The sequence below is a fragment of the Anomaloglossus baeobatrachus genome, chromosome 8 (genome assembly GCF_048569485.1).
Source record: "Anomaloglossus baeobatrachus isolate aAnoBae1 chromosome 8, aAnoBae1.hap1, whole genome shotgun sequence".
NCBI classification, from domain to species: domain Eukaryota; kingdom Metazoa; phylum Chordata; class Amphibia; order Anura; family Aromobatidae; genus Anomaloglossus; species Anomaloglossus baeobatrachus.
Window position 1 is genome coordinate 192,135,923 of NC_134360.1, and position 25,376 is coordinate 192,161,298.

The 25,376-nt window shown below is 42.8% G+C and overlaps 1 protein-coding gene across 2 annotated transcripts in view; it reads right to left on the minus strand.

Annotated features, from left to right (window-relative positions):
- The window catches only part of TGFBR3 (transforming growth factor beta receptor 3), a 295,682-nt gene that overhangs the window by 68,593 nt on the left and 201,713 nt on the right, over positions 1-25,376 (minus strand). Inside the window, exons 8-12 of one of the 2 annotated variants that reach the window (XM_075322318.1) lie at positions 15,979-16,165; positions 15,674-15,870; positions 10,589-10,738; positions 2,454-2,600; positions 320-478 (exon numbers count right to left, since the gene is read on the minus strand). In XM_075322318.1, coding sequence (XP_075178433.1) covers positions 320-478; positions 2,454-2,600; positions 10,589-10,738; positions 15,674-15,870; positions 15,979-16,165 — 840 coding nt within the window. The remainder of the gene's footprint in view (positions 1-319; positions 479-2,453; positions 2,601-10,588; positions 10,739-15,673; positions 15,871-15,978; positions 16,166-25,376) is intronic. The other variant, XM_075322319.1, reaches the window with a different exon arrangement.

Here is a 25,376-nt window from a genome sequence, read left to right on the forward strand (position 1 = left end):
TTTATTAGCTAGATCTTACAAATGCAAACTTTTGGCTATTGCATATGTATTGTTTTAGGGAACATATACTGCAGTTATGGTTTATACCTTCTGCAGCAATGGAGATTCACATACTATAAAAGCATATCAAAAGCGATGTGGCAAAAAGGTTTTGAGAAACAAAACCCCAGTGACCAGCTTGACCCTTTAAGACCCATAGAATGAGTTGATAATCATTTCTACCAATTGACATCCAATGAGCTTTGGTTTCTAAAACAAATGTGATCATAAATCCCCAGAACAGCAAAACCACATGGCAATGATTTCTGTAGGCCCTTACCTCTACAAAGACCTGACCGTTTTCAGCCACCGTAAAGGGACTCTGGGCAGACTTTAGGAACAAATCAGACTTATACAGCTCCATCTTAAAAGTGACATTCGGTTGAGCAAATACAAAGTCAAAGGGATCCATGCTGTCTCTTGGAATTGTGCAGTTAAACTATGAATGGAAACAACAACAAAAAAAGTAAAGATAAAAATGACATACAGCAAATACCAGTGCAATAGGTCACGTTGTATCCAGCTAGTCTGTTAATCCATATAGGGCTCGGAAATTACCTTTTTAAAGAAACTGCGCACTCAGACGTCTAACAGAATGTGGTACACAGCACAACATTGAGAGAAATATCTACTATACAGTGTCTGCAAACTATTAATAAAGTGCTCACGCCTATGCTGCATGTGTTATATAATGATAGTGTTACTTTGTGTAATATGCCCTTTAAAGCAGATCTCGGGTGATGTGAAAAAGTGAAACAATATCCAAATTTTTATAAGAAATTATTTGGTTTTAACGGAAAAAATCGGGGATGCAAAGGAAATGCAATAAATATCTTGTAGGTGCAGGTCTTAAAGGCAGGTTCTGCCCCTATCTATTCTGCATCACAGGGATCCCCACACCAAAAGCAGACCGGATGAGAATGGTGGGATGGTAGCGCACGCGCATGGCTCTCTTCATTCAGGAGGAGATAATAACATACAACCATGCTTGATCAGCTATTTGTGTAAACGTGAATGTGCAGCCACCTCTCCAATTATTTTCCACTTGGATTTGACCACCTGTGACTTAACCACCAGCCTGTTCTGGCAATACAAGTGAGTTACGGTACTTAAAGGGAATCTGTCAGTAGGATGAACCCTATTTATGTAGCTCTTTCAAAGACAGGTCCAGCTATAACTTTAGCTAGCCAGTCGGCACCTCAGTTATTGAGAAATAAGCGTTTGGGTATGCAAATGAACCTGAAGTTCTTTTGACATGTGGAAAATCTTCCCAAGCCTCTGTCACTCCAGCTCTATCCTCACCTCCTGCTTGACTGACACCTCCTTTGCTTTAAGTCACACAGCATAGAGGCTGTCAGTCAAGTACGAAGAAATATCAATTAGAGGGGAATAGAGCTGGAGTGACACAGGCTTGGGAAGAGCTTCCACATGTCCAAAGCTCTTCACCTTCATCTGTATATCCGAACACTGATTTTTCAGTAATGGAGAAATGGACTGGCCAGGTAAAGGTACTGCTGGACTCGTCTTTGAAAGAGCTACATGCACTTATAAACAGTTTGGGGGTGAAATCCTGCTGACAGATTCCCTTTAAAAGTATGCCATAAGTGTCCCAGGTGGGCATTCCACTAATTCCACTTTAATGGAACTTTTTTGACCTGGACATTTCACTCACATGATATTTGCAGTTCTGCTCTGACATTATGATCTAACAGCGTTACATTTAAAAAAATATCTGAATAGATCTATATTTAATACTGATTATCAAAGGGATAAATTATAACATTCTGAATGCATAGGGCACTTTTTCCGATGCTTAATGAAGACCTACTGTATTATACAATTCCAACTGAGATCAAAGATAAATCTGTCTTCGTTTAGTGCCCCCTATTGGTGGCTCCAAGTAGAGAATTTAATCATCAAAGACCTATTATTTAAAATAATTAAATATACAATGTTTTACGCTAAGTAACTTATGTAATGTCGTGTACAGTGATGTCTTTTATTTACTTATAACACTGTTATGTTTATACTTAGATAGGAATTTTTTGGATATTTGAATTTTTGAAAATGTGTCAATAGTTTGTGCTGCCCTAACAGTTACCATGTATGAACCCCCTCCAGAAATTTAAAGCTACCATGGATGTCTATATAAGTGGATTAGAATCAAACAGGGTCCTGTGATGATCGGACAGACTTTTAAGGGCCCCCCGTATTTAGTTAACCTCTAATTTTACAACACCAAAACACTTTAATTTAAAAAAATAAAAAAAAATAGTAGCCCGACCCTTGTATCTGGTAGACATTAAAATATTCCAGATGTATTTAGATCTAAAGGAGGGAAAGTTTAAAAAAAAAAAAAAAAAAAAAAAAAAAATCAGTAAAAGGAGCCTCTGCTCTCCCTGGAAGGCACATACCACCACAATTTCATGGCGCTTCAAGTAGAGAAGATCTATTTCAGTTTCATCTGTGTCTCCTGGAAAACCGTTGTCTCCAGATTCCAAATCCTCGTAATCGCTAGGCCAGCCGCTTCCCCCAGTGGGTGGTGACAGCGGTATAACAATCTGTAACATCACAGGGAAAGCTGTCAGTGTGACTGCTTTTTATAAAAAAAATAAATAAATAAAACCAAACAAAAAAATCTCCCTCTGACTAAACAACTGCAATAATACACCTATTGCAACACCTCGAAGACTAAGAATGTACAGTCTATGCTGATAGAAATAAACAATTCCTAAATATTACTGGAATGACTTTTTTTTAATCTAATTAGACACTGTAACGCTAAAAATTCTTTAACAAGGTTTTCATGGAATAGTTGACACCTGTTTTAGTAAAACTTTCCATAAATGAATTGTGAAGCGCTGTGGAATATGTTTGCGCTATAGAAATATAAATTATTATTATAACGCACACTGACACTGTAGAAGCTGAGAGCTCCCACAGTGTCAGTGTGTGCGGGTACCCTCTAATTCCCCTGTTCTGTCTGCAGAGGCCGTTCGCTGCACACACGACTGCACAACTGCGGGAGTCCAATAATTACAGGAGAGGAGATGAGAGTGTGCACACACTAACAGGGGTGTAACGATCGTGGTCACAGGGATCACAACCGTGACCGGGGGAACAGGGGACCCAATGACCCCAGCACCTGTTTCAGCTGGATGTGCGTCTGAGGGCATGCGTCCAATTGAAATACATTGTAGCACAGAGACCTGTCGCGTCCCTGCACTGCATTGTGCCGGCAGCCAATTAAGGCTATGAATATTCAATGTTCCCCAGACCTATAATCCTGGGCATGGGGAGTAAAAATATTCTGACATGACACAGCTGTGTGAGTGGGCGTGCATGATAGTGATGTCATGCGCTGTGATGCTTACATGCTGGTTAGTTGCCAGCATCGGAGGACACTTAGGGAGCGTCGGGAAGGTGAGTGTAATCATTTTGTTTGTTTTTTTGTTACGGAGTGCAGCATGCTTTGATATCATAATTACCAGGATGCGGATATATACCAGGATGCAGACATGATTTGGACATATACCAGGATGGGGCTATATACCAGGATGTGGCCAGGATGGGGACATGTACCAGGTTAGGGCTATATACTAGTATGGGGACATATACATGGATGGGGCTATATACCAGGATGGGGCAGGATGAGGGCATATACCAGGATGTGGCAAGAATGGGGACATATACTAAGATATATCCCAGGATGGAGACATGATGGGGTCATATACACCAGGATGGGGACATAATGGGGCCATATATATCAGGATAGAGACATGATGAAACTATACACCAAGATAGGGCTATATATATTATATATATATATATATATATATATATATATACTAGAATGGGGATCTATACCAGGATGGGGCTATATACCAGGATGGAGCCAGGATGAGGACATATACTAGGATGGGGCTATATACCAGGATGGTGACATGATGGGGACATATATACCAGGATGGGGCCATGATGGAGACACATATACCAGCATTTTGCCATGATGAGGTCATACATCAGGGTGTAGGACATATTTACCAGGTAGTGGCCCAGGATGGGGGACATTAGTAAAGGATGGGTTGTCATTACTACACAATGAAGTGGATGGGGGGCAACTTGTATGTTTTTAGAGGGCTTCAAATGCTACAATGGCCCAGATTGGGGGAGCAGATAAAACTTTGCATTGGGGCCCATCGAACTCCAGTTACACCCTTGCACACTAACTCTGTGTGTGCTCGACTCCTGCAGTGTCAGAACACTTTCTCATCGCCTTTTCTGTCAGAATAAGCCAGCTGCAGCTATGCGATCGTGTGTGCAGCGAGCGGCCACTGCAGACAGGACAAGGGGATCAAAGGGCACGCAGACACACCGACGTGTCTCAACTATGCCATTGCCAATGCAATGTCAATGTGTGCAGGACTGAGTATTCATTACAGTCAGCACTTCTTCGAGCGCTGTCAATCATCATAAGGGGAGGACGGAGGATGGTAATTGAGAGGTCAGAATGGTGCACGGAGCTCTTGGTCTGTCAAAGGCACTAAAGCCCCCTTTATGTGCATATGCAATAAAACAGTTTTTACATCAGACAAAATAAGTAAAATCCGTACCACAAGTATGGTAGTTATAGGGGTAAGGTTCTCTATATGAATACATAAATGCTTTCATTTCAGTTTTGGGGGTGACAGACTCCCTTTAAAAATAGGAAACTTTGCAAAAACATCTATACATGCCATACCGGCCTGACAGACAAAAGCAGACCACATGACAGCTAAGACTGAGTTATGGAAAAGATGAAACCGCTAAGGAAAAAGGAACATGTGCTTTTTTTTTATACCTGCAGATCGCGCCCTGGGGAGGAAGTTGACTATTGTGTGCACAATATTTGTGTCGAAAGAAGGATTTGGTTTATATTGCAGCTTAGATGTAGAGATTATGAAAGATTTATATTATGGAGCACTGTACACACAGACTGGTCTTATTTATACCATAGCCTGAAAGTTACAACTAATGGGCAAATGAAATTTGACAGAAGAGAGACTAATTTACTGTGCACATGCATAATCATTTGTAGACAAGCTACATAACCTGCATGCAATTTAGGTAAAAGAGACCAGAGTATCCATTTCTGTACAAGTATAGCAATTGCAATGTCTACAGAGGAGCCTTGTTAGTCTGTGGCCTCATACAAAGAGGCACAAATTGGGGAGTCTACTCCGGGCTGAGACAACTGAAAATATCCATAAAATAAGTGTTCAAATAATAAATACTACAACGATCACAAGTGAACGCACCACATATATTATAGAAGAAACAAGAACAAAGGGATAAAACAGCACTCTGTAAGTGCCAAGACATATGCAAACATAGAATATATGAAATTTAAACTGCATTAATGCTATATAGTATATCCTTAGAAAAAAAGTTTTTTTGCTCAAAAACTGACCAATTCATGTGAGCCCATCAACCGCGGCAAGGTGACCTTTCTTTGATAGGACCCTATAAAAGTGGCATGCCTCTCCTGGCCTAACAGTCTATAAAACATAAGCAAAAAGATACAGCAGCACTCTGTAAGTGCCAAATTTTGCGATAAGAACCTTCATTTTTCTAAGCATATTTTATACAGCATTACACTAGCAGAGCGTCCCATCAAAATAGGTCACTTTGTCAAGGTTGATGGGGACACATAAATTGGCCAATTTTTGTGCAAATAACCTTCATTTTTCTAAGTATATTCTACAAAGTATTATACTAGTATAAGGTCCCATCAAAGAAAGGTCATCTTGTCATGGCTGATCGGCACATAAGAACTGGCTAATTTTTGGGCAAAGAAGCTTCAATTTTCTAAGTATATTCTATATGGCATTAGACTAGTATAGAGTCCCATCAAAGAAAGGTCACCTTGCCGCAGTGGATGGGCACACAAGAATTGGCCAATGTTTGAGCAACTAACCCTCATTTTTCTAAGTATATTCTATTATATATTATAGCACAAATGCAGTTTAAATTTTATATATTCTATGATTTCATGTCCTGGCACTTACAGTGCGCTGGTGTATTCCTTTGTTTGTGTTTCGTGTACGTTTAGCAATTAGCCTATGTTATAGATGGAGCAGTTCGGACTTGACTCATTATGGCCTCATTAGCACTATGGGTAAAAGGACATAAGCCAAGGAGGGTAAAGTAGGTACATGGCACGTATTCAAAGACTGAGGGTATGTCAATATGGGGTGGATAACCTGCAGTCTCCAAATGTGCATCAAATGGTGTGGATTTTTCTTTGAAAATAAACTCTGGAAATGCTGCAGATATACTGGAGATTTCACCACAGGCAAAGGGTGAAAGCCGTATTAAAAATCATCCATATCATAAATTGCAGATGCTGAATGCCAATCCCCTCAATTTACGCTGCAGATTTTCTCTTGTAGTCTGTGTTAGGACTTAAGCCCGCTTTACACGCTGCAATATATCTTACAATGTGTCGGCGGGGGTCACGTCGTAAGTGACGCACATCCGGCATTGTAAGGTACATTGCAGTGTGTGACAGGTACGTGCGATTGCGATTGAACGAAAATCTGTTCATCACATACACATCGTACCTTTCTCTAAAATTGAATGGCAGGTTGTTCAATGTTTCCGAGGTAGCACACATCGCAGTGTGTGACACCCCAGGAACGATGAACTGCAGCTTACCTGCATCCTGCAGCTCCCGGCTGACAATACGGAAGGAAGGAGGTGGGCGGGATGTTTACGTCCTGCTCATGTCCGCCCATCCGCTCCTATTGGCCGGCTGCCGCGTGACGTTGATGTGACGCCGAACGTCCCTCCCACTCCAGGAAGTGGACGTTCGCCGCCCACAGCGAGGTCGCATGGACGGGTAAATACGTGTGACGGGGGTTAATCGTTTGTGAGGCACGTTCAACAAATTGAACGTGCCGCACATACGATGGTGGCGTTGCAAATCGCATACTATATCGTATGCGAAATTGCAACGTGTAAAGCAGGCTTTAGTCAGATGTCCAATATTCTTGTATGAGTGCTGTCCATGGTTTTGACATATAGTACTTGTACCTGTGATAGTCTATGAGGCCATTTACATGTCCGTGACTTTTTTGTGGGCCGAGAAATCTGAGTCCATGTTCATCTGAGTGTCGGATTATCGGCCATGCAAGTCTATGAGTCAGTGAAAATGTCGGACCACACTCAGATGACCGGATTACATCTGAGCGAGGTCTGATTTTAACGGAATCTCATAAAGGAGAAGGGGGTTTTTTTGTCCACGTATGAGAAAAACTGATGACATTCTAACCACACATTGATCAAATGCTGATCAAAATATTCAGTCCTTTTCCGTTTTTTCTTATACGTGAGAAAATGGATGTCTGAAACAGCCTTTACTGTAAGACACAATTGACGCACCCCAGGGCTTTGGGGTACTCGGTCCCGGGCAGTATATTTACTAGGACAGTTCACTGGGTGGTTGTTGCCCGGTTCTGTGACCCTGGGGGTCGCTTAAAAGGGGTTATGTACATGGGAATGATAATAACATTTTTGTCATGACGCCACTTGCGGGTTGCGGCTATTTAGATGGAGCCGCCGCTGCACAGTCTCTTGCTGCTGGAGCTGATGTTAATGGCAGCCTGAATGTTGGGCCCTCCACAAGTAGGGCCAGACCCCAGGGGATAGATGATGGTGACTGTAGTCGCCGGAGCGTGGGACGGGGTCGCCGGTAAATAATGGAAACGAGGCAAGAGGTCTCGTTCAGGTGTTTTACTCACTGGTTAGGAGATTGTCCAAGAGTGAACTGGTTCACTGCTGGTAAGTGTCTGGTTATCTGGAGCAAGATCCAGGTGGTTACCGGTGTCAGTGTAAATGTCCTGTTTGTCCTTGCTGTCCAGCGATCAGCAGAAGGAACCTAGGCTGAGCTCCAGCTCACAAGCCCCAAGCTCCACAACGGAAAGACAAGCTGTGTCGTCCCATCAGCACTGGTGCTCTCCTGCACCCAGTCTGGTCTCATGGGACATCCCTCCAGAGGCTCTCTATGTGTCATGGCTAGGCTGTGCCTCCTCTTATACCCCATGCGGCAGCCGCCCCCCAGTGGTTGTCCTGGTGACCGGGAAGTCCCATACTACTGGATGGCTAACTCTCCCTGCCCACCCCAGTCCACCCCCCCTGTGGGGAAGGTACCTAACTGCATGTGAAACGTGTCTGGTGTGAGCACCGGCAAACCAACTGTCACTTACCACAGATAGGTACTGCTCCTTAACTCAGTTGCAGTACCCTGTGGCGACCAGAGCCTCAGGGGCACCACACAATGTTATGCTGTGGCTCAACAGTTAGCACTGAAGCCTTGCAGCGCTAAAGTCCTGTGTTCAAGTCCTTCTAAGGAGTTTATATGTTCTCCCCGTGTTTGCGTGGATTTTCTACAGCGTTTCCAGTTTTCTCCCACCCTCGAAAGACATAATGATGGGGAATTTAGATATTGAGCCCCACTGGGGACAGTGTCCATGTGTATAAAGTGCTACGGAGTGAAATTATGCTATATAAATAAAATAAAAAAGCTAAAAAGAAGCAAATAAAAGTTTTATTTTTAAGTGCTGCCTCTCTTTCAATGTTTTGGATTGTCCATAGAACCAGAGGATCATGTTTTGGTGATTTGTCCCAATTAGTTATAGATTTTCTTTGTCAGGTTCTGATTTTGTGTCTATTTTTGTAACACACAATGAATTTTCCAGAAAATCTAGATTGAAAATCCACAGCCTATCCAACCCATATGGCTGTACCTTAAATATTAAAAGTTCTATTGAAGTGTTTGAAAAATCCTTCGAATCCAAATAACGTGGCGCTGATCCCCAAATATATTATATCAGAAAAAATTATATTTGGCTACTATAAAATATTACATAAAATATTACAACACATTTTGGCTAAAAATCTTAAAAAAAGATAGCCTTCTTCAGGTAGAGTAACATGTTATTTAACCTGAAGAAGGCTATCTTTTTTTTAAGATTTTTAGCCGAAATGCGTTGTAATATTTTATGTAATATTTTATAGTAGCCGAATAAAATTTCTTCTGATATAATATATTTGGGGATCAGCGCCACGTTTTTGGATTCGAAGGATTTTTCAAACACTTCAATTTACCAGTTTCCTGTGGAGGAATTCACTGTGTATCAAATCCTAGTGAGCACAGATCAGCACAGAAATTGTGGAGATTGATCCTAAAGGGATCTATGGGGTACTTTGCACACTACGACATCGCAAGCCGATGCTGCGATGCCGAGTGTGATAGTCCCCGCCCCTGTCGCAGCTGCGATATGTGGTGATAGCTGGCATACCGAAAATTATCGCTACGCCAGCTTCACATGCACTCACCTTGCCCTGCGACGTTGCCCTGGCCGGCGACCCGCCTCCTTATTAAGGGGGCGGGTCGTACAATGTCAGAGCGACGTCACACGGCAGGCGGCCAATCAAAGCGGAGGGGCGGAGATGAGCAGGATGTAAACATCCCGCCCACCTTCTTCCTTCCGTATAGCCGCCGGCGGCAGGTAAGGAGATGTTCCTAGCTCCTGCGGCTTCATACACAGCGATGTGTGCTGCCGCAGGAACGAGGAACAACATCGTACCTGTCGCAGCAGCGTAATTTTGAAAAAGTCGGAGCCTATACCGATGATACAATAACGACGCTTTTGCGCTCGTTAATCGTATCATCTAGGATTTACACACTACGATGTCGAAAGTGACTCCGGATGTGCGTCACTTTCGATTTGACCCCACCGACATCGCACGTGCGATGTTGCAACGTGCAAAGCCGCCCTATGGGTTTGATCTAACTTGAAACAAGGTGAGTGCAATTTATGCACATTTCTTAATCATTATTTGTGCATTTGAACTACTACATTTAGAGTGGTGCCGCGTGTGTCCCTTTTTATTTTAAACTCCTCAAGGTTTGCCCTCGTATTAAAAGTTCTATGAAATAGTAATTCCAAATCTACTAAAACCAATCAATCATCTGTAGTTAAAGCTAAAGAAGAAAAGTTTAACACCAAATTTGATTTTACGTAGGAAAGTAAAAATCAAGAGTTCCGGAAAAATCCAAAACATTTATATATATATCTTCCATATGGTCCTGGGCGTTACAATATGAAACACAGGTGCCTCCTCGGTCATGTGTCCTATTAAAACAATGCACATAAGAATTCCAAGCTGCGGCTCTAATTATATATTATTATGACTGTATAAGTCATTACCAATCTTACATGGACATCCTGAGCTCACCAGGAAATTAGAAAAACATGCACAAAGCACTAAATAGGTCAATGTGTGCTGGGCAAAGGGATACAATGGGAATGGACCGGAAAAATACAACCTGCCTTGCCTATTTTTCCCCGGATACTGGAGGGGAGTCTATATAAATGAGATAATTGTCAGGGTCTGTCAACAAAAATCTAAGGTCTAAGGGTAACATAAGGCACACTAGCAATGCTAAAGTCTTCTAAACCCTTTATCTGGCTTGCATAGAGCTACGGCTAATATAACTACTTACAGTATTGTAGTATATAATGTTAGAGTCATCAATAGTGTGCTGTGTCCCACATTCCGACAGTGAAGACTCTAAGATAAAGTGAGTGGCAGTTTCTCGTGCTCTGCAAACTGGATCGAGGAGAGAAAGTTCTGCCCCTATGAATCCATAGGCCTTAAAAAGGATATAACAGGTAAATGGTACAACAACTGTTACAAGATTCAACATCAGAAAACAAGTGCAAATGCCATAACTAGTGCAACAAATGGAATATAAAAAAAACCACAGATATATATTTTTTTTATTAATAATAATAATAATAATAATAATAATAATAAATTTTTGTATATATATATATATATATATATATATATATATATATATATATACACACAGTGTGTCCACCCATATCCTGTCCACCGCCATTAACTTGAGAATGGCGGCAGCTATAGGAATAGAAGTGGTGTCTAGGTATAGTAAAGTATCCATGCGCTACGCAATTAAACCACCTATAGCGCCACCTGGTGGAAAACAATGGAGTTAGCATTTTTATCTCGAAAACGATTGTAGGGCATCATCAGTTCAATGCAAATCGACACCTTGCATACAGAAATGCTATGATTTGAAACCCATGACCCCCCAAAACACTGAATGCTGGTCACGCATATGGCGCTCATTTAACTTTGATGCTCAAAGTGGCCACCGTCAGCTGCAACGCACATCTGGACTCTGGACAGCATACTGTATCTTGCTGCATGTTGTGCAATATGGTAGGTGACACGTTTACACAAGCATCTGTAATAAGTCGTCGTAGGTCCTACAATGTTGGTGGAGGGGTCGCATATGTGCCGCCCCCGTGCCAGCAGCTGGGCTGCTCAGATCTGGATCCGCAGTGTGGCTCGAGGGACTCTTCCAGACCTGGGGGTCGCACGGATACTTCAAATAAAAGGGGGCATATTTGTACGGGATTTGCTGTAAACTGTCTGTGACGCCACCCACGGTGTGTGGTGAAGTGTGGCACCACCGCTGCTGTTGAGGGACACCCGGGGGTGATGGGATGGCAGCTGGTTGTTAACCCCTCCGTGGGTAGGGATGGTTGCCATGGGGCCGGTGACTCGGTGCAGGGGACGGTGATGGCAGGGGCTGGCGCACCTGGTCAGACCAGGGAGTCCCAGTTTACTCACGATTAAATAAATCAGACGAGTCCAGTGGTAAACCAAGGTGGTGGTGGCCGGCCGCCGCAGCCGGATGCATTCGGGTCCCACACCCGGGCTGATGGTTTGTGTCACTTTCCTATGCACTACTGTGAGTTTTCTTTGGGCTCTCCGGTATGGAACACGGAAGCCCGCTCCCAGAACTATGGGTGGGAGCCTTGCCCGCTGACGCTGACCCTTGGGATCTACCGGGCCCTGGCGGATGCCCTATCCCCCGCGGTGGGCTGTTGTCTGCTTTTGGGACTTTGGTTGGGACAGGACCTGTAATCCTGCCCTCAATTGGTTAATTAGCTAGGCCGTTGGTTCTGGTCCTGGCTTCAGAGTCCAAGTACCCCCTCTGTGCACGGTTTCCAGGTCGGTTCTCTGGTATCGGTACCGGCGGGGTCCAACTCTGCCCTGGTCCACCTCGGATCTCCGGCAGCCGTCTTCACATCTCCTGCCAGACACTGACCACCATCTGCCACCTAGCCAGCACGCCGGGGCTCCACACCTGACAACTTTCCACTCTGGCTTACACTTGAACTACCACTTCAGACTTGACTAGACTTGACTTGACTGCTGCTTTTCCTGCCTCGGGTTCTCTAGACCCCTAGGTGGGCATTTCTCATCCACCTGGTCCGACCCACTGGTGTGCCTGTCCTACCCTGGGGGGGAGGGGTGACTAGGACTTTGTCGGCTGTGTGTAACCCTTTGTGGGACGGTGTAATGCGGGGGCCTAGAGTGTGTGACTACCTAGTTTTGCGAGGGCGCCACACATACACCTGCTGTTTCATGTGACCTCACAGAAAGAAGTCCAATGGGGTCAGGTCAGGTGAGCGTGGAGGCCACTCCACGCAGCCATCATACCCATTGACTTGTAGGAAGGTCTCCATGAGGTATTGCTTCACGTCCGCAGCCTTGTGAGTTTTTTACACGTTCTAATCATAGCATTTGTGTATGCAAGGTGTCGATTCGTATTGAGTTCATGATGCCCTACAACTTTGTAATTCACTTTTCACATTTTGAGTTAGAAATGCTAACTCCGTTGTTTTCCACCAGGTGGCGTTATAGGTGGTTTCATTGCGTAGCGCATGGATACTTTACTATATCTAGACACCACTTCTGTGCCTATAGCTGCCGCCATTCTCAAGTTAATGGCGGTGGACAGGATATGGGTGGACAAACTATATATATATATATATATATATATATATATATATATATATATATATATATATATTAGATATGTATTGACTTATCAGATTCTTAAAAATAGTGAACAGAAATTTTGCACTTAAACAAATGTTCTCAATTTTGAAGGTTATCCCTACTATCCGGGGATAAGGGATAACTTCCCAATTGCTGGGGGTCCGACCGCTGCAACAACTCATGGAGAACCGGGACTCATGTGAATGGAAAGTTATGCGCACAGTGCTCCATGTATTCTTAAAAGCAATCTGTCAGCAGGTTTTTGTTGCCTCATCTGAGAGCAGCATAATGTAGGCAAAAAGACTCTGAATCTACTGATGTACAACTTAGATTACTGGCTGCAGCCGTTCTGAGACATTCAGCGTTTTTAGATGTAGCCATGTAGCAGAGCTGAGAGCTGTAGCCACCAGTCTCTCTATAGAGATTGTGCATTTACACTGAGGTGTCAATCACAGGAGGGGTGTACCGGACTGCTGTGCGTGTGACATTGTAGTCTGAGCAATGATAAGTCCTGCTGCTTAAACATACATAGCAAATAAACAACAAATCAGATCTTGACAATACATGCATCCCTGAATTATATGTGTTAACCTTTGCAGCATGCTGTTGTCAGCTTACCTGGCAAAAACCTGCTGACAGATTCCTTTTAATTGGACCACAGGAGAAAGCCAAGTGCAGCTTTCAGCTGGTCTTCAGCACTCTCATAAGGATGGAGTGGAGGTACGTACGATCAACCACTACTCTGTTCACCTGTGGTCTTTTACAGCCATGGTTATCGGAATTGGTGGGATCCTAGTGGTTGGACCATAAGCAATCAGAAAGTTATCTCCTAGCCCATGGATAGAGGATAGCTCTCAAACTTGAGAATACCTCTTTAATGATTGAAGACAGGCACAGCAGATTTATTCAGAGCCTAGCACATTGAACCTGCACTTTGATTTGTGGGCAGAAGGTTATAGAGCAGGAGTAGCTGAGTGGATACATATATACCGTAGTGTTATGGCAACAGATCTAATATAACTTTGCACTTCTTCAATTACATGATTGCGTACTCAGATTAGGAGTCCAGTAGGCGGTCCTATCATTGATTAGTGATAGTGGTATGCACAATTATAAAAGAAACCTGTCCGTCCCTGTAAAGGATCACCCATTGGTGGGTGGTCCTATCACTGATTGACCGTGATCGCGATATGAACAGTTATAAAAGAAACCTGTCAGTCCCTGATAAGGACCACCTACTGGACTCCTAAACCCCGAAAAGCAGAGATTTAACAACATATATTGCTAGTTACCCTAAATGTTCAATGCCACAGGTTCTCATTAAACGTTGCTTGGCTTGACCTAAGTTATTTGATTAATATCCGGCATACTAAAAACTATTGTTTTGCTACGAATGCCAAAGTAAACTCCATCAAAGGTATATTTTTGGGTGACCATACACATTAGATAAATGTTAGATTTCAACATCCCTTACACTTTGTTGTATTAAGATATAGGTAGCTAGTGCTGTGGGTTTTCTCCCTCTCTGTACTGACATTTACATTGGGGAGATAGTTTAAAATCTCCCCCCATTACTCATGCTCCATACACATCAGGATAAAGTTGCCGAAACTGCCAAAATCATTGTAATGTGTATGGGGGCCTCCCGACTCTCCCCCAGCAAATGACATTAGTAGAGAGAAGGATTCTGCTTTCTAAATCTCAACACCTGATACTTTTATTCGCCCTTGAGAAAAGTGGCTTTCTCATACAGAACACAGGATCACTCGGCCGAGGGTTCCTGTGTATGGGGGAGTAAGACGAGATAGCTTTTGGATGAATGATCGATCAGCAGCTATCCAGTGTGTATGGGGATCTTAAAGGGAACCTGTCAGGTGCAATATGCACCCAGGACCACGAGTACTTCTGAGTGCATATTACTAATCCCTGCCTAACTGTCCCTGTATACACTACAATAGATAGATAAAGTATTTCTACAGATCCTTTATGATATGCTAATGATCTTGGGGGACCAGTCGCAAGGGTGTTACTTCCCCAGACTAGCCACCCTTTTATAGCATGTTAGTACACCCATACCATACCAGACGCACATACCTGTGTTTGCTGTGACCGCTGAGCTGAATGCCCCGCACTTCCGGTCATGCGCAGTATGAATCTGGGTGTACGCGTCCCAGCTTCAGACAGGTCTAGTGCGCATGACCGGAAGTGTGAGGCATTCAGCTCAGCGTTCACCTCAGACACAGGTAAGCACATCACTGTTGGATGCTGCATAGAATAGCATGTTAGTACGCCGCTGAGGGTGTACTAACATGCTAAGAGGGCAGCTAGTCAAGGGAAGTAACGCCCTTGGGACTAGTCCCCACGCTCATTAGCATATTATAAAGAATCTTTGGAAATGCTTTTTCTAAAGATCTCTTTATCTATGCTAGTGTATACAGGGACAGTTAGGAAGGTATTAGCAATATGTACCCAGAACTGCTCGTGGTTCTGGGTGCATATTGCACCTGACAGGTTTCGTTTAATTTGCTGCCAGATACTCCTAGAGGTGCATTATTTTACAAAAAAAAATTTAAAGGATTGGGCATGAAACTCAACATGCCTGATCCTTCTCTACCTGGCAGATGAGCCAATACAGACACTATCACTATGGTCCTTTCCTACCTTCACAGTCATTTTCAGAGTATTTAGATACAGGCTTATAACATACCTTTAAGCTGTCCTTTTCTATAGAGGCCACCATTTTGTTCTCATCACATTTCACAGACATAGCCACATTAATATTTCCTTGTGCTTCCTCTGGCTCCTTGGGAGTATCATGCCTCTCGTTCCCATGTAAAAAAAAATCTTGATTACTGAGCCGCAAAATGTCCAGCTCAGGTGAAACAGTGGCGTTGTCTTTATCGTCTAAGAAGAAAGATTAGTTAGATCCAGTTCCAAAAATAATTTAGAGAATCACTTTTTGCAAAATTTATGAACATCATAGTAAACAGCAGAATGTATTCTCAATTTTACCTATGTCATCGAGTTTGATGTGAAACTTGTTTGCCACCGGTACATGAATGTACGATGTCGCGGGATAGGTTTCGTCAGAGGACCACTTTATTAAAAGCTCCGGGGTTGCGGGAATGTTTGGGATCACCTGTTTGCTGGTGAAAAGACTTTTTTCGGAATCTTTACTAAAGGTGACGCTGTCTGGTGTCTGTAGAGAAAAGAGCAAATATAAAATAAAATATTCAATTATGATCCTGCAAAATCTGTTCATAAAGTCAAAGTTTCATTAAGAATCACAACAAATATAACACTGTGACATTCTTTCTAAAACTTAGAAAAAGGGATTTTCAGGAAACATATAAATAAGATTACAAGAGTAGGGTTTGTATCATTCTTAGAGACGATCAAAAAGTTTCACAGGACCAAAAAGTCTTGTGCAACATACTTTATTTAGCTGTTGCATGCTCGGAGGGGAGGGGGAGTCCAAATAAAATGATATTAACGGGATATTCCAATCTCCAAGATCCTATCCCAAAATGTAGTAGGTGAAATAAGAATAATATTAGCAAATACCTCCAATTAGAAATAAAGCATAGTTCTTATGATTAGCTTACCTCATGTGCAGGGCATTGTAGTAGTTTAGGTATCCATGGTTACAACCACTGATATAGTGACAGTTGCTCATGGTTGTAATTATGGATACCTAAGCTACTGTAATGCCCTGTACATGAGGTAAGCAACATAGCTAATCAGGAGAACTATACTACATTTCTAATTGGAGGTTTTTGATAATATTACTCTCATTACAGCTACTACATATTGGGATAGAATACTGGAGATGGGAATACCCCCTTTAATTTTACCATTTCATAGTCCAAAATTTTGAGTGATCTGGTGCTTTTTTTGGAGCAAAACTATTATATAGAATAATCTCAAAACCAGGAGAGGAGGGAGCATAAATAACCAATTATGGGACTGAGCTGATTACTACAGGTAAATTGTCACATGGAGATTTTTACAAATGTTGCCAACTGTCACGGTGGTGTTGTATTCTGTTCAGACTACAGATTCTGGCACTCCACCCAATTACTTCTCTGGTGTCTGTGTGTAATGCAGATAGACTCGGGCGTCAACCTGCAGAGTGGTAATTCATAGGCAGGCTAGCAAGAGTTATTCTCTGCTAGTCTTCTTGTTAGTCTCCTTTGATCACAGGTTCTGAGGAAGCCAATCACATCTGCTGCCCTCCTATATATACTGGGCAGAGCCTTCCACCTATGCCAGCTATAGTTTATCTTATCTGGTCTGGTGAGGTGTTGTGATCCAGACTATCTGGCGGTTGTTATACTTGTTGCTGAGTGCGTTTTTGGAGTTAACCCTTATTCACTTTTGTTGTTACCTTCCTGCTCTTGTCTATTCCTGTGTGTGTGTGCAGTACACATGATCAAATGTTCTGAGGAAGCCAATCACATCTGCTCCCCTCCTCCAGTATATATGCTGGGTAGAGCCTTTCACCTATGCCAGCTATAGTTTATCTTATGTGGTCTGGTGAGGTGTTGTGATCCAGACTAATGGTTGTTATACTTGTTGCTGAGTGTAGTTGTGGAGTTAACCCTTGTTGCTTTTTCTTGTTACCTTCTTGCTCTTGTCTATTCCTGTGTTTGTGTGCAGTGTGTAAGAGTTTTGGTTTTCTATTGTCTGTCTTTATCTGTTTTCCATCACACTCCAGCCCCGTCCTTCCCTGGTGGAAGGGGAGTATCAGAGTAGCACTATTCAAGAGGATAGCTATTAACGAGACTCAAGCATCTCCACCATGAGTAGTAACCCTGATATTAGGGATAGACTAGGGTCCCCTAGCATGAGGGACAGCATGGTAGCCTGTATCCCTCGCTATCCTAACAGTCACCTTGTGACATAAATTCTATAGATGGTTTAAAGGCCAGCTGTACGCTGACACACGTTACGGTTGAGGCTCCACTGCAACTTTCATTTGAGGCCCCATTGTGCTAATCAGGGTATAGAAAATTCTTATTGAGAAGAAAGAGGATTTAAGAAGTAGGAATTTGAGTTTTTGATCACTAATGAAAAGGCATTTTCATTTCTCGATTCCCATAATCAGTGAGTCAACATAGCTGGAAATCTAACATGAAACGACGTTCTAAGGCCGTGCTTTCCTGCTTTCCTTGGATAACAGACCACGATTAGAAATATATAATAACATTCGGTGCTTTGCTCTGGACGTAAATAAAATATGCATTGCTTAACTCAACTACAAACATCTGTGAAAATATTTATGGCCTACTCTTCTGTTTCGGATTAGAAGAGTGAGGGAAGTCTTAGATTTCACATCTGCTAGAGGACGTCTGCGCGCTCTGTAGAGTGGATCATCAGGTACACCAAATATCCAGTTTAATTGCTACACCCCCTCTATCCTTCATTACATTCCGAAATGCATCTCCCCCTCAACAACTGCTTAAGCTTCACGGCTTGCGTGATTTTTTTTTCCATGCAAATTGAGCATTTTCATGCTGGTAGGGAAAGAATCTCCATGTGTGTCTTATTTCTACAAAACAGAACACGATGCATCCCTTTCAATGGATCATTCCTTTAAAATAAAATATGATGAAAGCCATTCCTCTTTTAATTGACCATCGATGTGTATATTATGTCTGGTGCAATGAGAGGGTTTCCAAGTCCCCCGAAATATGCAATGCTGTCTGGATATTTTAAAGCAACTGGCAAAGTTGAGAAAAGTGAATCTCAGCCTTAAGTTAGGCCAAAAAAACCCAAACAAGTGACTGCCTCTCTTGAACAACTCTATATTTATCAATTTACCTTCCCATTTGGTTTATTTGTCAACTATGTAGTCAGATTTAGAGCAACTTAAGGTTTTTTTTGAGTTGTAGGAGCCTCACACAACATAGATAACTGTTCAAGGAAGAAAAATTTCCAGCGCGGTCCAAATTCTCATATAAAAAGTCATCTTTATTGATCAATCCATAAAATAGGGGTTTACAGGCGGTCAGCAAGATATTGCATAGATATTATTCAGACCCCACAAAGCTACGCGTTTCGACGTGAGTCTTAATCATGCTCAGAGCATGATTAAGACTCACGTCGAAACGCGTAGCTTTGTGGGGTCTGAATAATATCTATGCAATATCTTGCTGACCGCCTGTAAACCCCTATTTTATGGATTGATCAATAAAGATGACTTTTTATATGAGAATTTGGACCGCGCTGGAAATTTTTCTTCCTTGATTCGTCTATGGCAGCCTAGCCTTCCGTGCGCAGCCCTGGATATACAGCGGATCACAGCAACTCGGTGAGCTGATTTTTTTCTTCTGTTTATAGATAACTGTTGGCCTAGTTCAGCCGATCCTTCTACCGGCAGCTGTTTGTCCTGACTCCTCCATACACCCTGGCGGTGGTTTATATTGTTGAGAACAAAAGGATTAGGAGGCCAAAACTGAACATCCTGGATTCTTAAGGCCCCCGTACACATTACACTAATATTGGCTGAACACGCCAGTATTGACGGGTTTAGTTGACTGTCTAATGCGAATAGCGGTGCCAGACGACTGATGGATGGGGGCAATGTCGATCGCGCATGTCTGATTTCGGACAGCCAATTACATTGTGCTCCTAAAGATACTCCAGTGCCAAAGTGTCAGTCAGAGGCTTTCTCATAGAGAACAGAGGAACGCTTGGCAGAACGAGTCCCCCTGTGTATGGGAGATGGCTGTCTGTCGAACGATCAGATGAAGCATTAAGAGCAATATTTGGGTTCCCATTGGTCGGATCAATAATTGACAAGTTAAAGGGAACCTGTCATGCCATTTTTGATATTAAACCACCCCCAATGTGCTTTAAATGATGCAATGTGCACCGCTAATATGGTTTTCTAAAAAAAACTCCATGTAATTATCTAAAAAAAAAATTATATGCTTAGGTAAAACCAGTACAGACCTTTGCTTTCAGTCATGAGGGTGGCCTTTTGCTGGGAATCGTCATGTCACTCACATTCAAGCAAAAAAAATTATGACCTTAGTCACACCCCCTGCAGTGTAATTGATTAGAAAAAAATAAAAAAATAAAAAAAAATCACCAGAAAACAAAGCCACCAGCCAACACAGGTCAAAATGGCAGATGGACTTGCAGGATGCATTGATTAGACACAGGTCCTTTACTAGAAATTCTCTGCTGAGCTCTGCACATTACAGTCACATGATCGTGATATCACACAGGTTCTGCCTGAATAGACCATTTATCCAATGCTGAGCTGAGCTCCGCCTATTACAGTCATATGATCGTGATAAAACACAGGTACTGCATAGACCAAGCTGAGCTCCGGAGATCAACATTGGTCTATCCAGGACTTGTGTGATGTCATGATCATGTGACTGTAATGGGCGGAGAGCAGCTCAGCATTGGACAAATTGTCTATTCAGGCAGAACCTGTGTGATGTCATGATCATGTGACTGTAATGGGCAGGAGCTCAGCAGAGAATTTCTGGTAAAGGGCCTGTCTATAATCAATTATGCTGCAGGGGGCGTGACTAAGTAAAAAATAATTTTTGCTTGAATGTGAGTGACATGATTGATTCCCAGCAAAGGCCACCCTCATGACTGAAAGCAAAGGTCTGTACTAGTTTTATCTAAGCATATTAACTCTTTTTTAAGGCCTGAAACACACATCCACAAAAAACACGTGCGTGTCTTGCGGTCCGTTTTTTGGGTCCGTGTTCCGTTTTGGATGTCCATATCTCCGGTACGTGTGACATCAATGTGATGGTGTATGCTTGCCATGTGTGCGTGTTGAATGTCCGTGTATGTGTGAGATACGTACGTGTCATGTCTGTGTGCAGTCCGTGTGTCTTGAGCCGTTTCCCCATTTTTACAAAAAAAATCAACACACGGACCGTACGGAAAACACACGTCTGTGTCACGTACATGCAGACACGGACCCATTGACTTTAGTGGGTCCGTGTCTGCGTGATGCCGGTGAAACCCGGACATGTCATCCGTGTTAAAAAACGCACACACGTACAAACCACACGGACACACGTTCCGTGTGGCTTTACGTGTGTGCCTGTTACCATAGGGTAACATTGGTGCACGCGTGTTCGTGCCGCTGGTACGTGTCAAAAAGTCCCAAACACGTACTGGCGGCACGGATGTGTGTTGCAGGCCTAACATAAGTACATGGAATTTTTTTTTAGAAAACCATTTTAGTGATGCACATTGCATCATGTAAAACACATTTGGGGTAGTTTAAAAAATGCCATGACAGGTTCCCTTTAAGGCTATAATGTTTAATTTAGGGAACATCCCTTTTAGTGTGAATCCACACCTCAAAACATAAAAAAAATGCAATGTAAATACCACTGGCAGGTTGGCAGAACAGAACTGCTACAGATTTCAGCTTCAGTTTTTAAGACCAAGACACAAGCGTTAGTACATATCCTGCCATGTTCACAGGAACTCACTTTCTACACACAGCTGTATTTCGAGCTAAAAAAGCCTGGTAGTTTCTGCCAATACGAATGCATATATTACTATTCCAGGCCTAAATTTAGACACCAGGCACAGAACACGGAGGGAAACATGCTGTGACTGAGATTTAACCACTTTCCAGTCATAACCACTGTAAAGTTAGAGTAAAGAAAATAGTGTGAAATGTATTCCACTTTAAAGGAATCTATAAACAGAATTTTCACCCACCCCAAACTATTAACTATCCATATGTGCGAGTAGCTCTTTCAAAAACAAGTCCAGCAATACCGTTACATGGCGAGTCTGTTTCTCCATTACTGAGAAATCAGCGATTGAATTAATATGCAAATTAAGCTGAAGATCTCTGTGTAGATCTGAAGCCTCTGACACTCCAGCTCTATTCCCTGCCCAGTGTCACCTCCTGAAGAATCCTTTGCCTGAAGTAATCCAACACAGAGGCTGTTAGGCTGCTTTCACACATCCGGTTTTTGCTGAGCGGCACAATACGGCGCTTTGCAGAAAAAACGCAACTGGGTTTTTTTGCCGCCGGTTGCGTTTTTCCGCATAGATTTGCATTATCGCTGTATTGTGCCGCATGGCCTTGCGTTGCGTCCGTTTTTTGCCGGATGCGGCATATTTAGCCCATGCGGCGGCCGGATGGAATGTTGCCTGGCACATTTTTTTGTGCGGCAAAAAAAACGCATCGCGACGGATCCGGCGCGATTTACAATGCAAGCCTATAGACGCCAGATGCGGCCTCCTGCGTCAAAAACCGCATCCGGCCGCCGGATGCGGTTTTATGAACTGCGCATGCTCAGTATCAAGCTGCATCCGTCAAAAAACGGACGGGCCGCATGGAAAAACGTATGCAACAGATCCATTTTTTTCGCCGCATCCGTTGCATAGGTTTTTGAGCCGGATTGTGCCTGATGCAAAAAAACTGATGCGTGAAAGCAGCCTTGGTGAAGCAGGAGGAGGCAGCGGGGAATAGAGCTGGCGTGACAGAGGCATCAGATCTACAAATACCTCTTAAGCTTCATTTGCATATGAATTCAAACACTGATTTCAACGTAATGGAGGCATGGACTGGCCAAGTAAAGTATTGTTGGACTTGTGTTTGAAAGAGCTCCATGTGCATATAAATAGTTTGGAGTGTGAAATCCTGCTGACAGATTCCCTTTAAACTGGAGACTCTGCATTACATTTTGTTTTCCAGTAAAACATTTGACCCCACCTAATATATTTTCCTGTACATTAAGCTGAAAGGACAAAGCTCTGGACAATAGATGCTATTTTCAAACATCAAAACGTTCACTAGTTTTAAGTGTAAGCAAAAAAAAAATTAATATCTGTTCTAAGGTGGCAGCAGGATAGGTCCTGAATGGGAGGCATGTGTCACTGAGGTGGCAAGCCTCAGTGATGTAAGACCCTTAGAAAAAAGGCTCTAGCATGTATAATGCTGAGAGGTGTTTTTTAATGGGCTTGGATTTTGGGTCTGGGTTTTAGGAATGACCACTAGAGCTTGGTGGGTCTGGCTACTCCGTTACCTCTAGTTCCAGGATTTGGAACGAGTGAGAAAAGGCATTTCACCTGTCTCATTCCTTTTGACCTTACGTCTGAAGGAAACTGAGAAGACTTATGATCCTGTGCAGACCTTGGTGGAGACCTTTTGTAAACGGGCGGGCCCATACTACTGCAATAAGGCTGAGGCCACACAGGGATTAGTGCGAGTCCTCGCATGACACTCGGCTCACGCTCGCAGCACAGTGGGAGCCAAGTGTCATGCGAGTGTCATGCAAGTGTGGTCTGATCATGTGATCAGACCACAGTTGCGGAGGGGAGGGCTGGCGCTGTGGAGGGGAGGGCCGGCGCTGCGGAGGGGAAGGCCAGCGCTGCGGAGGGGAGGGAGGGATTTATTTCCCTATGTCCTCTGTTGCCAGCTGGTGCGAGAATTGCACTGCTCTCGCGTTACACCGGTGTAACGCAAGAGCAATGCGATGTTTTTCTCGCCCCATAGACTTGAATCGGTGCGAGTGAAACAAGATTGCATTTCACCCGCAGCACGCTGCGACTGTTTTCTCAGTCCGATTAGGGGTGAGAAAACAATCGCTGCCCCTTAGAGTAATATTTGTCTGAGTGGAAAACGATTTTTTATTGCATTCCACTTGCTCCGTATTACTCGCCGTGTGTGCTGACCCTAAATCTTCCTATTTGCACCAAGCAACTTCTTGCCTGTCCCTACCTCGAGCCGCTGCCATAGTGAGTAATCCCTTACAATGTATATTTTAATGGGAAAAATCTATATATTTCTTAACCACTTTGGTTTAGGATTAGGATGTTTTCCAGCTGTTTTTGGGTACTGTATATGTGGCGGGTGAGATAATACTAGTCACAGCATTTCTTACTGGAAGGGTATGTTGCGAAATCTATATCATGCAAATCGCAGATGGCCTATGACTTGCTTCTAAGAACTGTATCATGTGACTAATGATGCACATTGGAAGAAAAGTTCAGAGCCACATGAATGAGTGCAAATGTTTCCAGGAGAAAATTCAGTGAAAGTAAAAAAAAAAAAAAAAAAAATCAATTTAGTTATCTTAAAAAAAAAGAACAGCACATGTTTTAAATAAAGACATTTGGCAGCCGACAGCAGCCCACATCATAGGGATTTCCTCTCTCTGCTGATCCAGCATGCTGTGCAGTACATGGATACCTGAAAAATTAGCCAAAGAGGGATCCGGAAGCCTGAAAGGGTTACTGATAAATGACAAATATATATATATCTCAAGACATGCTTTATGCATAAATGATTTTATTTTCAAATATCTGTAGGAAAAGCTGATCGAGAAACTTCAAGGTCGAGGAGACCCAGATGTAAGTGAAAGAAATCTGGAGTGGAAACATTTAAGGTCAGACCTAGTTCATGTTGTGCTGAAAAAGTCCACAAGAGCGGGACGGCAATAGAGCAAATCTTCATGGTTTACACTGACCAAAAATAACATGAAGCCACATAAGAAATAAACACTGCTGCCCGCTGGGGAAAAGAGATAAACCAATCCCACTATGTTTCCACTAGGCTGGTGGCAAGTCCCCTGGCTTAAAAATAGAAATAAATAAAAATCCTTATGTTGTCCTTTATTGCCAGGTCGTTATAAATTTTGGTATGTCATAGTGATACATGAGATGTTTTTATCTATTGAAGTGTATGGTAGGTGCTCAAATACCCAAAGTTGGAAACAAAGGGCCGGAAGTGCTCTACAAAATGTTGTGCCCCTTTAGCTGGATCACTCTGTGTAACCCTCCTTGTGTAGATGAGGCTCAAGTTCTATGGGTTTATGAGTCCATAACGGGAGCGGACACAGACAGAGGAGGGCTCCTGTGCAAGAACAATATATGGGCCCTTTGAACTCATCATAATGCACAATTTCACCTACTTTGGAGGTAGATATGGGCCCTCTTACCTCCTGATCCCCTGGGTGACCACACAGGTTGTACCAATGGTATATCTTCCCTCAGTCACAGCTATCACCACCTTTTTAGGGTAAGCCAAGCAGTGTTGGTCAAACCAAAAGGGGCAGAGTACTTCGCTAAGTAAGTTTGCCACTCATGGAGGTCTTACACCAGGTGCCCTAAATGATCACGATTTTTGACATATCACAATTGTTTGGGTATGTTTAAAGTGAGGGTTTTTTTATGTATTTTGAAGAGGATTCACTGGAAAATCCACAGTCATATATATATATATATATATATATATATATAAAGCTGAGTGTATGTATGTGTGTACGTGTATGTATGTATGTATGTCCACTAAAGGAATCTGCAGCGTCACATTTACAATCACAAAATATTCCACAGCCAAATCACTTGACTCATGGAGCGTCATAGATGTTTTGAGGGGAAATTTTAAACCCTCGCTTTACAGT